The 12,043-nt window shown below is 41.4% G+C and overlaps 1 protein-coding gene across 1 annotated transcript; it reads left to right on the forward strand.

The window, feature by feature from the left end:
- Positions 1 to 10,903: 10,903 nt before the first annotated feature.
- On the forward strand, positions 10,904 to 11,833 carry LOC149281229 (olfactory receptor 2AT4-like). Its single transcript, XM_089499572.1, has one exon. The coding sequence runs from the start codon at positions 10,904 to 10,906 to the stop codon at positions 11,831 to 11,833; it is 930 nt and encodes a 309-aa protein (XP_089355698.1).
- Positions 11,834 to 12,043: the final 210 nt, after the last annotated feature.

The raw sequence follows: 12,043 nt of genomic DNA on the forward strand, positions 1-12,043 counted from the left end.
CATGAATTAATGTATCAAAACTACTTATAGATGTTGTCCATGTATCAAAAGTATCTATATCTCATATGCAGGGCTTGCAAGAGCAGGGCCCACTTCTTCTGTACATGTTAATTTTATTGTCATTTGAAATTGTCTTTCTTAAATATTTAATTATCCTCTCTTGTAACAGAGCTATGGAATCAACTGGTGCTTTATAAATTAATGGAATGTCTATTCCACCCAACCTTACAAAGGCTGCCTGTACCCTGAAAAAAATGACAGATCCAGTTTCACTTAAAAAAATATCTGTATGATTTTGAGTTATATTTCTAATTTGTTTATAGGTTTATATGTAATTAACAGACTGTATAAAAAAATCCAAGAATATATATCGTATTTGCTCGATTATAAGACGAGTTTTTTTCAAAGCAAATGCTCTGAAAAATATCCCTTGTCGTATATTTGAGGTTGTCTTATAATCAGACCTTTAAATAGAGCGCTGCAGGAGACCTGGATACTCCTCTCTGGTAACCTCCGCTGCTGCCGCCACTTCCTCTGGGGGCTTCTATAACGGAGCACCGGCGCCACGTGACCTTTTGGTGCTCTATCATAGGGCTTCTATGACTGCCAACCAGCGGATGTTAGAGACCCATTAACACTTGTTGTCATGGGAGCAGGCCTGCTAATAAAGTTACAGTGAGTGGGAGGAGTCACATTTGGGACTGACTCCAGAGAGAGAGTAACAGACAGCAGCCATGACAGACACTGCCTGTGTGTTATGTTAAATGTTTCATGAATAAAGCAGTTGACAGAAGATCTACTGGAGTGTATATTTCATGACATGGTGTCAGAAGTACTGTTTACCCTGCATTTACAGTCTGCAAGTTTGCCAGCATGTCCAAGTTTCAGCCTCCTGAACCCTTTGATTTCTCCCAGCCTACAGCATGGCCAGCATGGCATCAAAGGTTCTCCCAGTTTCGCATCGCTTCAAAATTGGATAAGGAGAGTGGAGAGGTACAGGTTAACTCACTCTTGTATGCCATGGGGAAGGATGTAGAGCCCATATATAATACATTCATTTTCCAGGAAAGGGAAGAATATAACTTTGATATTGTCATGGACAAACTGAGTGCCCATTTTGTCTCAAGGAGAAATGTAATCCATGAAAGGGCCGGTTTTTATAAAAGCAGTCAGCTAGCAGGAGAGTCTGTGGAGTCCTTTGTACGCAGTTTATATGAACTGGTAGAGTACTGTGAATTTGGTCCTGCTAAGGAGGAACACATCCGGGACCGAATTGTTATTGGTATAGCTGATGCTGATGTGTCGCAGAAGTTGTAACTGGAGCCTGAACTGACACAAGATGTGGCTATCAGAATGGCATGCCAAAGCGAGTTGGTAAAAGCACAGAATGTGACCATGAGGTCTGAATGCATGGTGAATGAAATGCAGACTATCACATGTTCTATTAGAGAGAAGCATAGTACAGGCAGTAGGCTGCAGACTGCAGAAGGGCTGAAATCACGCTGCTCTCGCTGTAACCGCATTCATGGACCCCCTGCCCTGCTAAGAATAAGAGATGTAGAAAATGCAATTGCATGGGTCATTTTGAAGTTACATGCAGAACAGAGATGGTAAAGGAAATTGAAGTTGGATGTTTTTGTGTATTTGAATGTTATGTAGATGTTGCTCACAAACACAGACAAGCAGTAGAACATAACTTCTTTTCTTTACTTCAGTAACCACATGCAACAGATCAAGATATATACACAAGAGACCTAACAACAGAACAAGTGCACATTTCCATTATGCTGCCACCTACTGGCAAAACAGACTGCATAGTACCCCAATACACAACACTCCTCCCCCCTAGACCTCAAAGTCTTTCAGATAATTGGGAGGATGATTATTTCTTCTTGGCCGCTCCAAGGTTGGAGCAGGTTCGCCTGGACCATCAGCTTGGCCGTCGTCCTGTGCTCTGTCCTGTGGACTACAAGGAACTGGCTCTGCAACAACAACTCCTGGAGAACTGACACCTGTATCTTCTAGTGGTTCACCAACATCTGGCATCACAGGAGACCCAGTACGAGTGGGACCTGCAGCAGGCACAATCTCGTTACTTTGTTCCCAGATCTGATCTACGTGCCTTCGGTATATTCTACCATCAGCAGTCTGTACTTTGTATGACAAAGGTCCTGTGGCCACAAGTAGTTGTGCAGGTATCCATCTAGGCCAGAAGCATAGTTCCTCACATAAACAGCACTGTCAGGTACAAATACTCTCACAGTAGAAACATTATAGCGCTCATTGAATTGCAAATCTTGCTTCTCTTGCAGCTCAGACGTGAAATCAGGATGTAAACGATCCAGACAAGTTTTTAGACGGCGGTTCATGAGAAGCTCTGCTGGACTCCTACCAGTGCTTGAGCATGGTGTCACATGTTGTTGTAGAAGGAAATTTGCAAGCCTACGATTCCAGTCTCCCTCAATAATTCTCTTGAGCGAGTCTTTTGTGGTCTGAACCATACACTCAGGTTGACCATTTGAGGATGGATGAAATGGTGCAATTGTGACATGTCGAATAAGATTACTTTCCATAAAGGTTTTGAATTCTGATGAGGTAAATTGTGTGCCATTATCAGACACAATTGTATCCGGCAACCCATGTGTAGCAAACAGACTCCTTAAAATCTTTATGACAGTGACCGAGGTAGCAGATGTAACTGGAACAACTTCTAACCATTTTGAAAAGGAGTAAACAACTAAAAAAAACATTTGTCCATTAAAGGGGCCAGCAAAATCTACATGTAAATGGGACCAAGGTGACCTAGTCACTTCCCATGGGTGTACCGGGGCTTTAGGTAGAGCATGACGTGTGGCCACCAAACATAACTTCTGGCTAAAGCTTTCATGCGAACTATTCCAGGATGTCCCTTATGGAGGGCATGTAAAACTTTAGCTTGTCCTGCATTTGGAATTACCACTCTGTTCCCCCATACAAATGGCTTGAACTTGTCTTCAACTTTTGCTTTTGGCCACCCCCTCCAAATCCAGTTGAGCACACGGGAGAGCAATGGATCCTTGGCCGACATACAAGCAATATAATTTGCATGTAAACAGGGCCAGACTGGCCCACCGGGATACCGGGAAATTTCCCGGTGGGCCGGGCAGTCCGTGGGCCGCTCCGCCCTTTCGTGCGGCCGTAAGTGTTGTAAAATCGTAAGACAGCCGCTAAGCGGCTGCGAGGAAGCTTCAAAGCGGCCATTGCGCGGCCGCCAGTCCGCCTCCACCGGCCACTGATGAAATTAAAGCGGTTGGTGTGCACACAACGCGCCACCCAATGGCCTTTCCTCTGCTCTTTGTCCTACCCCACAAAAGGAGTGGGACGAAGGCCATTGGGCGGTGCGTTGCGCGCACACCAACCGCTTTAATTTCATCAGTGGCCGGTGGAGGAGAGCTGACGGTGCCACATCTCTTTGTCCCACCCCACAACACGTTCAACACAGCCACTGTGCTGAGCGGCTGCAGCGTAAAGACAGCCGCTGAGCGGCTGCTAGGAAAGTTCAAAGCGGCAATTGCGCAGCCGCCAGTCCGCCTCCACCGGCTACTAATGAAATAAAAATGGCTGGTGTGCACACCAATGGCCTTGCCGCTGCTCTTCGTCCCACCCCACAAAAGGGGTGGGACGAAGGCCATTGGGCGGCGCATTGCAGGACAGCCGCAAAGTGGCCACTTTGAATTTTGCTTGCAGCCGCTCAGCGGCTGTCTTACGCTGCAGCAGCACGGCGGCTGTGTGGAACGTGTTGTGGGGAGGGTCGAAGAGCTGCGGCACGGCCATTGGGCGGCGCGGTGCGGTGACACTCAAGGGGGCGGGCTCAGCCTCACAGAAGTAAGTGTTCCTTACAGAAGGATTGTCACGTCGTCAAGGAGATCAAGAGAGCAGGACAAAAAAAAAAAAAATTTAAGTACCGGTAGTATTACCAAAATATAGTTATGGGTTAAAGGGGAAAGCAGACCCATATTCAAGGGAGGGGGGTTTGCCTTCATTAAATTTTAAAATTAAATAATACAAAAGGAGGGGTTGGCTGGGGGGTAATACACATGGCAATGGGGGGCATCAATAATAGACAAGTGTGCTTCACAAAAGTGTTAGGGGCATCAAGGGAGGGGGTTAGCTGGGGTATCACATAAATCAATGGTGGGGGTAATAAATGCACAAAGGGGGCAATACCCAAGGTTGTGTTGTGAGGGGAAGACAGTAATTAATACTAAAGGGGGACCTGGCTGGGGCATCAATACATAAGGGGATTAATGACAGGGGGAGTTCATGGCAAAGCAGTGTAGAACATACATGTTTTATGCTTCAGTGTGGCAGAGGCTGTCTGGGTGTCGGTGTGCACTGTACTTACTATAGAAATAAATGGATTTATTTAATGTTTACTTATCCAGAGATAAAACGCCCTCCTGAATTTGTAATCACTTCAGAGGACAAAACTTTCTAGGCCCAGAAATGAGTGAGAGGAAAAGTAAAGGTATTGTGTTATTTACTCTTATTTTAATCTGCATATCTTATCACAAATGATTAATCACAGAAACTTGAATGGTGGTTGGGATCTTCAGAGTGAAACCCAATTTAGTTTGTTATTCCCTTTGGTTTCACAGTCCTTCCTCCTTAAGAGAGGACCTTTTACTTAAACATACTGGCAGACCACTTTGCACCATGAACTGTGTGCATTAAAAAATAATAATAATAATGTATCTGGGATGAGGTATTCATTGGATGATGCAGTGCTAGAACAGTTGTGGTGGTATTAATAGCCAAAAGCTTCTTACAAGAATATCGTGAAAAATAATGTGATCACTGTTTTGTTCCACTGAATAAAATGGAACTTTTTCATCAGTAGCAAATGTTTTGATTCTATTATGTCTAATGTATTTCATTTATTAGGGCCTTTTAACACTTGCTTTCTGGCATTTTAATACAAATAATGTGACAAAAATAATGTTTTAAAGCTCTTTGTATGGCAAATAGTGTGACTCGGGAATGTATAAGGGGTGCTTGAGGGTATAAGCACTCGACCGCGAGATAAACTATATGGGGCCGGTCTCCAAATGTTTCCAGGGCTGCTTTTCAGTCCCAGTCCGGCCCTGCATGTAAAGGAGGGTTTGAAACAGATTCCAACATGAGAACCTCGGACATAGGAGGAACAAGGAAATCAGGAGAAGGCAAAGGTAACCGGCTTAAACCATCAGCATGTGTGATATCCTTACCAGGACGATACATGAACTCACAATCATAAGCATTCAACATAAGGGACCACCTGAGCATTCGTGGGGAAATAATTTGAGGAGTGGGAGTATTGCTGGTGAACAGACCCAGTAAAGGTTTATCATCTGTTACAATAGTAAACCTCCGCCCATACAAATAGTCATGAAACTTTTTTACCCCGGACACAATAGCTAACGCCTTCTTGTCAATTTGGGCATAATTCCTCTCTGTTGTAGATAAAGTCCGTGAATAAAATGCAATAGGAGCCTCAACACCATTTCTCAAAGTGTGACTCAAAACAGCTCCAATGCCGTAAGGAGACGCATCACAGGTAAGGTTGAACGGTTTCTCTAAATCATAGTGTACAAGGACAGAAGACAACAGCTTCTTTGCAGCATTGAACGCTTTAGTATGAACGTCAGTCCACCTCCATGGAGCGTCTTTATCCAGTAGACAATGCAGAGATTCAGCAACAGTGGCTTTAACAGGCAGGAAAGAATGGTAAAAATTAAGCAACCCTAGGAATACTTGCAGTTCTTGTTTGGTGGTTGGAACTGGAGCTCTATGGATAGCTTCAACCTTAGAATCAGTTGGATAAATGCCATGTGCGTCAATTCTGTAACCAAGGAAATCCACACTGCTTACACCAAAAACACACTTTTCTTTTTTAAGTTTTAGACCAGCATCAAGGAAACGTTTCAAAACAAGTTGTAGCTGTACAGCCAATGACTGTAGACAATCTCCTCCAATAAAAATGTCATCAAAATAAGGAATTACACCCGGAAGTCCAGATAAGAGGTCCTCCATTAGCTTCTGAAATTTGCCAGGAGCAATGGAAACTCCAAACTGCAAACGTTTTGCTCGGAAAGCTCCTTTGTGTGTTATGACTGTTTGTGCATCAGCAGCCTCATCATCCACAGGTAACTGCTGGTAGGCTTAAGCCAGATCTAATTTGGCAAATACCTTCCCTTTTGCCAAAGTAGTAAGAATTTGATTAACAGCTGGAATTTAATAAGGATGCTCTTGCGATGCTTTGTTAATTGTACATTTGTAATCCGCACAGATTCTGACATCACCATTTGGTTTCATCACTGGAACTATGTGTGTACACCACTTAGGATGTGTCACAGGTTCAAGAATACCTTGTTCTATAAAACGTGTAATCTCAGCATTAATTTTGGGTCTGAGAGCTAATGGAACTTTGCGAGGCTTCATACGAACTGGAGGTACTGTAGGATCTAATACAAAAGAAACAGGAGGACCTTTATACATGCCAAGACCTTCCTCGAAAACTGCACTAAAGTCATCAACCACATTCTGTAGTGTATTTGTGGATACATTATGAACTCCAGTTAATGTGATTCCTAGGGGTTCAAACCACTCTCTACCCAGCAAGCTTGCTCTTTGTCCCTTAGTAATTATTAAACGTAAGTGTCCTCTGAATTTACCGTATTTGACTGGTATAAAGCAAGCACCCTTGACATCCACAACTTGTCTGTTGTAATCTACCAGATGAATATCACAAGGTACTATTGAAGGGCCATTATGAGGCCATAACAAGGCAAATGTCTCTTCTGAAATCAAAGAATTCTACTTCCATTTTGCAAGGAACATCTTGGAGCACAATCTCAGTGTAAATCTTAAGCCCTGATGGCGAATTTTCCACTGTATTTACATTTGAGTAAACCTCTGTAGTCATTTCACTACCCCAAACAGCATGTGGAATATAAACAAAGTGCGCTGCGGTTTGCATTGGACTTGCATTTTTATATTGGTTTTGTGCCCCGTTGGCTTTACTTTGGCAAACTCTCTGTATATGACCTGTACGTTTACATTTGTGGCAAACTGCATTTCGGAAATTACGTGTATTACGTCTGTGTTTTCCGCCGCAACTATAACAAGTCCCTTTAAATGGAGCTGTGACATTAGTGTGTGGTGAAAAATCCTTTAAGTTAACATCCATTTTCCTCACTAGATTTACTCCAGGTGGGTTATCTTTGCTGGAGGATTGTATCTCTTTGGAGTGTAAATATGCAGCCTCATATGCAAGCGCTTTTTCTTGCGCAGTAATAAAATCCCGGAAATCCCGTTCAGTCCGGCAAGGCTGCCCTCGAGTTGCTCCCTCACAGTGTCTCTTTTCTTGCTCCGCCCAGGAACAAAGCAGAGTCATGTGATGTGACGTCACTTTCCGTGACTCCGCTGTGTTCCTGGGCCGAGCAAGAGAAGAGACACTGTGAGGGAGCAACTCGAGGGCAGCCTTGCGGGACTGTGCGGGAAATCTGCAGTTCAGGTAAGGAGGTGGGCGTGATTGGTCACATTTGTGGCGGGAGCGGGTGGGATTGACCACAAATGTGGCGGGAGCGGGCGGGATTGGGCACACATGTTGCGGGAGCGGGCGGGAGTGGAACACCCACATTGCGGGAGCAGGCGGGATTGGACAAAAAATCAGGGGGAGCGGGTGTCCGGCAGTCCCGCGCAGGGCTCTACTCTGGTGTACCCGGTGTAAGCATACAGGAATAAGAGCGTCAGGGAGGGAATGTGAGGGCATCAAGGAGGGTTGGCACCTGCCACCCGCACCACCATGTACACAATTACTGTGCTGGGCTCACACCCTGTGAATTGGAAATTGCCCCCCTGTGCCCAGGGCCGCCTGCCTCTGGTTGAACTATAACAGTATAAAAGTTTTCTGTTCTGCTATAGTTAAACTTGCTGGAACCTCACAGTGTCCGAGTTAGTAGGTTATGGGTAGAAACTAGAAATAGTTTATCTAGATCACCAATGTAATGATTATTTTTAATTTATTTAAACCATTCTGTAAGTTATCGTAATACTAATGCAAAATCATATGCAAAGATTTATAAATGTGTTATCAATGTAGAGGCATGATATAAAAATCAGGGCGTACTATATTAAAAATATTTTTTTTATTTTATGGTTCCAGATCAATATGTATTGAATGTTGACGGAGATATTGTTTAGTTTTCATAAGTGGATATACTATGATATTTCTAATTGCAAAGACTTTTTTCCGCATACACCACTAATTGGTGCCCAGAGAGTTTACCACATGGGTGCCGCGGTGTATAAAATGTGTAGACAGTGCCAGTAAGGCACATATCATCCGTCAGTGTTGCCGCCTCTTATTCTGCGTCATCTGAATCCTACGTTTTCTGTATCAATAGTGAGACTTTAGTCAACTAACGACAGTCTTATTTGAAGTCTTACGCTTCCTTACTGGGTAAGTGAGTGTTAATGAAAATTTTATTACCAGATTTGGAAAATTTGTGTTTTAATGGAAAAGGGGTTTTTCTGCCTTTAGATTTTATATTTTAGTCTTGCGTGCTGTATTCTATATGGTATTGTCTTTTTTGTCTGTTTCCTGAGATCTTTCCAGCTACCTGTTTTATTGAGAAGGTGGTGGATAAGTGGAGCAGCGTCCCAGCAGACGTGGTAGAGGTAAGTACAGCGAGGAAATTTGGACATACATGGGATAGGCATATGGCTCCTGAATCTAAGGCGGGACCAACGACTGATTAAGTAATTAGGGATTCTGAATAAGGTTTGAGGAATAATCGGCAGACCAGGTGGGCCAAATGGGTCTGATCTTTCCAAATTCTTCCTGTTTCCTTGTTTCTAAGACAACTTTACATTCTTGCTATTTAACTTAATACGATTCCAAGAGGAAATCCAATGGTTTCTTATCACTAGTGAATCATCACAATCCAGCCAGATAAGGCCAAGGACTGATTTGGGTCTCTAGAGCAGGAAAAATGGGCAGACTAGATGGGCTGAGTGGGGCTACCTGACGTTTAGTGACTTCTGTTGCCTTAAAGCCAGAGCTTTGTCTCGATGTCACCTTTGGTCTCCAAGATCCCTTCTGGATTTTTTTCTGGTTGGTCCTGCTCATCATTTTACTGCTGAGCAGATATATCCCCAATTCTGTTTTCCATGGCTACTCATCTAATTGAGTTTATTTAAAGTATTTTGCAACCTACCTTATAGAACAAAGAAGTAGTCTACACGCTAAAGGTCTTATGTAGTGTTAGTCTGCTTCTGAACATTCCTTCCTGTAATTAATCCTCCATAATTCATGCTAGATATCTGATCTCTTTTACTCCTAAAAAACATTAATGCGCTATACAATTTCTAACAGTAGAAACCTAGAATATTTAAAATAATAAATTAGAATATATTATTTATAATATAATATACAATAATATATTTATTATAGATATAATAAACTAGAATTGGCCCATCCCTTTTGCCGATTAATCTTGTCCTAAAAATCTCAAACCTTATTGAGTCCATGGTCTTTTCATAAAGCATAAAGCTATCCTAAAGCTAAGACCAACGACTGATTAAGATTTGAGACTTTAAAATAGGATAAAACAGATCAATTATTTTTATCTGCAGTAAAATTCTATGTTTCTATAACACGTTAGTTCTGAACATTTAGGTTTATCTAAATTGTAAAAGTGTAGTCATAAATATCTATAATTATAGTCTCCTGTTTACCTAACTATTCACATTTCTTAACAGGATTAATATAGAGTGCAGGGTTAATTTATACAATTTAGAAAAAATAAATAAATGTAAATTAGAATTATATGACCAATGTATTTTTTTTTTTTAATTGTGGCCAAATAGGAAAAATTTGGGGTTTTTTTACGGAAATATATGAAAACTGGAACAACATATATGTATAGAATATTTATATATATATATATATATATAATAGTTTATTGAGGTATTTCCCAATAGACACTCTTACACCTGCTTCATCCTTAACAGCTTTATAATGAGGTCATCGGTATCTACGGAAATAAAAGGTCTGGGATATAACAAAATGAGAGAAAAAAAAAATATAGAAAGTAATTAGAATCAAAAGAAACACAAAACTATTAGAATACTACATAATTCATATCCTGTAGTTTTATTTTTTGTATAAAAATTTCGTATTTTTAAAACATGGTAACAGAATAATGTATTTCTTGTAAAGCTTGTTTGGATAGTCGATACAATTGCACTAAATGTGTACTTAATTTTTATTATAATCATGTTTATAATTGGTTTTATCCACAACAATATTCCGTTCAGCTTTTACTTTATCGATAATGAATAATTTTTTCTCACCTCATTATCCTAATATATTTGGGTAAAGACTAAATGTGCCAAATAGAATTTGTCGGCCGGTCAGACCCATTCGGCCCCGTCTAGTCTGCCCATTCCTCCTGCTGTTCCTCAGTCTTTGGTCTCGTCTTAGATTCAGGAGCCATATGTCTATGCCATGCATGTTTAAATCCCCTCACTGTATTACCCTCTGCCACTTCTGCTGGGAGGCTGTTCCATTTATCTACTTTTATCTGTAAAGTAAAATCAATTCTTTCCTGCCATCAAATCCTATGTTTCTATGTAAGGTAGAATTTAGATAGCTTTACTTTATTTCACCTTCTTAATGCTTACATTATTTGTATGTCGTTTGTTATGTTTTTTAAACATAACATAACATTCTGTATGAGCTTTCTTCTTCTTGAAGGGTCCTCTTCTAGCCTCAGATATATCCTAATCTGTCTATATTATTACCTTAGAATATGCATAATGTGAGTCAAGTACATTCAATTCTGTCTGAACTCTTCTCCCAGGTCTCTCGTACCGCACCATGGCCAACGGGTCCAAAGCCTTTAACGTAGAACTCATTGGGTTTCCTGGGCTCCAGGAGAAATACTTTAACTTGGTGTCTGCCACATTGTTTTTGGTCTACATCATATCTCTGGCCGCAAACAGCACCGTGATCGGCTTGGTTATTATGAAGAAACAGTTATACCAACCGATGTATGTGATCATCGCCAATCTTGCAGCTTCTGATCTGATTTTCGACACATTAACACTGCCCAAGATTGTCGCCCGGTATTGGTTTGGAAGCGGATCAATGTCCTTTTCTGAGTGTTTGTTCCAGATGTTCAGCGTCCATTACCTGGGTACTGTGGATTCCTTTATCATGATGCTAATGGCTGTTGACCGATATGTGGCCATCTGTAAACCCCTTCGATACCCTTCTATAATGACCAACAGAGTGACTGGCCTTTCATGTAGTCTCTGCTGGATCATGACAACATCTACTCCGCTCGTTATGCTTTACCTGAATGCTCAAATTTCCTACTGTGGTCGTTATAAAATTATCGGTTGTTTCTGTACCAACATGGGTGTAAATGCATTGTCTTGTACGGACATTACTTATACGAGACAGGTGGTTTTTAGCCTTGCAATGGTCGTCCTACTGGGGCCATTAAGTTTCATTATTTCTTCTTATATAATTATTCTTACAACAATTCACTCCTCCAGTCAATTTATAAGTGGAAAAAAAGCGTTTTACACATGTTCCACGCATTTGATTGTCATTGGGTTATATTATACCCCTCGGGTGTTTTTTTACTCGTTCAATCAGATTTATCCGATGTTTACCACCGATCAGAGTATTTTGATTCTATGCGTCTATACGTATGTACCCCATATGGCCAGTCCGATCATCTATTGTCTCAGGACGAAGGAGATCAAACAGATCTGCAGAAATCTTCTTGTGAGACATTAAGAAGGGAACACCTTCACAGCTTTAAGCATGAATTAATGTATCAAAACTATGTATAGATGTTGTCCATGTATCAAAAGTACCTATATCTTATTGCATTTCAATTACTTTAATTGGAGATATTTTGTTTACACCAGAGGGGCTCAGATCTATGGAAAAAGTAGCAGGGCTTTGCAAGAGCAGGACCCTCTTCTTCTGTGCTAGTATCTAACA

This window comes from Sceloporus occidentalis, unplaced genomic scaffold (assembly GCF_023333645.1).
Source record: "Sceloporus occidentalis isolate IW3139 unplaced genomic scaffold, rSceOcc1.0.p SCAF_137, whole genome shotgun sequence".
Classification (NCBI taxonomy): Eukaryota; Metazoa; Chordata; class Lepidosauria; order Squamata; family Phrynosomatidae; genus Sceloporus; species Sceloporus occidentalis.